Source organism: Dromiciops gliroides, chromosome 4 (genome assembly GCF_019393635.1).
Source record: "Dromiciops gliroides isolate mDroGli1 chromosome 4, mDroGli1.pri, whole genome shotgun sequence".
Taxonomy (NCBI): domain Eukaryota; kingdom Metazoa; phylum Chordata; class Mammalia; order Microbiotheria; family Microbiotheriidae; genus Dromiciops; species Dromiciops gliroides.
The window spans coordinates 265,388,679-265,389,901 of record NC_057864.1 but is presented as its reverse complement, the minus strand read 5'-3'; the positions used below and the strand labels follow the sequence as shown (position 1 = coordinate 265,389,901).

At 36.6% G+C, this 1,223-nt stretch overlaps 1 protein-coding gene across 1 annotated transcript; it reads left to right on the top strand.

Annotated features, from left to right (window-relative positions):
• Positions 1–249: 249 nt before the first annotated feature.
• On the top strand, positions 250–654 carry LOC122755006 (60S ribosomal protein L32-like). The gene has a single exon (XM_044003416.1). The coding sequence runs from the start codon at positions 250–252 to the stop codon at positions 652–654; it is 405 nt and encodes a 134-aa protein (XP_043859351.1).
• The last annotated feature ends 569 nt before the right edge of the window (positions 655–1,223 follow it).

Here is a 1,223-nt window from a genome sequence, read left to right as displayed (position 1 = left end):
AACCCTGAGTGGTCTGAAGGACACTCTAAAAAATGAAGAGAAAGGACCAATAGAACCAGTACACTAAAATAGATAAACAGAAAGAAAATATAATTTGATAAAATCAACATAAAACAATATGATAAGGAAATATTAAAGTCCTACTAAAACTAAAAATAATCCAAAGGTAATAGAAAAATACTTTAATAAAACTCAGGTTCTTTTCCTTAGTGCTTCCCAAGGAGGGGAAGCTCTCTCTTCACTGGCACCATGCCTGCCCTCAGACCTCTCATGAAGCCCAAAATCATCAAGAAGAGGAACAAGTTCATCTGCCACCAGTCATACCTATATGTCAAGATCAAGAGAAACAGGTTTAAGCCAAGAGACATTGACAATAGATCACAAAGAAAATTCAAGGGCCAGATCTTGATGCCCAATATTGATTATGGAAGCAATAAGAAGATGAAACATATGTTACCTAATGGATTAAGGAACTTTCTGATGCACAATGTCAAAGAGATAGAAGTGCTGCTGATGTACAACAAAACTTACTGTGCTGAGATTGCTCACAATGTTTCCTTGAAGAATCAGAAAGTCATAGTTGAGAGAGCAGCTCAGCTAGCCATCAAGATCACCAATCCAAATGCTAGAATGAGAAGTGAAGAAAATGAGTAAAACATTACACCGTTTTATTTGTTTTAAATAAACTGCCACAATGACAACCAAAAAAAATAAATAAATAAAAAATAAAAAAATAAAACTCAAAATACAATATAACATTATAAACATTATTCTTTTCCAAAAATAGCAAAAATAAAGATCAAAACACAGATCAAGATGTGATAAAATAATGGAATTTGGCAGATGCTCAGGGACCCCACCTGATTGATTTAGTATTGTTTGAATTGGGTGAGAATGAGAAACCGACTAAGTCCCTACTTGGGGATGATTAGATGTAAGCCACACCTGGCCAGTTCTGAGTGATGTGTTAGTGTACTACTGACATCACTAGAGGACCACTCTCAGCCATTCAGCTTGAAGTACCTCCCCTTTGGGCGACATTTGCTATGAGAGTTCTTTTTCCTTCTGGTGACTGGAGAGGGACTACGCAGATGACTCCCATTGAAACTACTGACCCCATGTGGTAAGTAGTATTAAGGGCATCTCTTTGAGCTAACTTAGCAGGAAACAAGTTTGGGGTTTGAGTCAGTCTTTGTTAGAGTTAGGGAGCTTATTCATTTTCT

Excerpts from the sequence above, each read along its gene's own strand:
- LOC122755006 (XM_044003416.1), top strand. The coding sequence starts at position 250 with ATGCCTGCCCTCAGACCTCTCATGAAGCCCAAAATCATCAAGAAGAGG.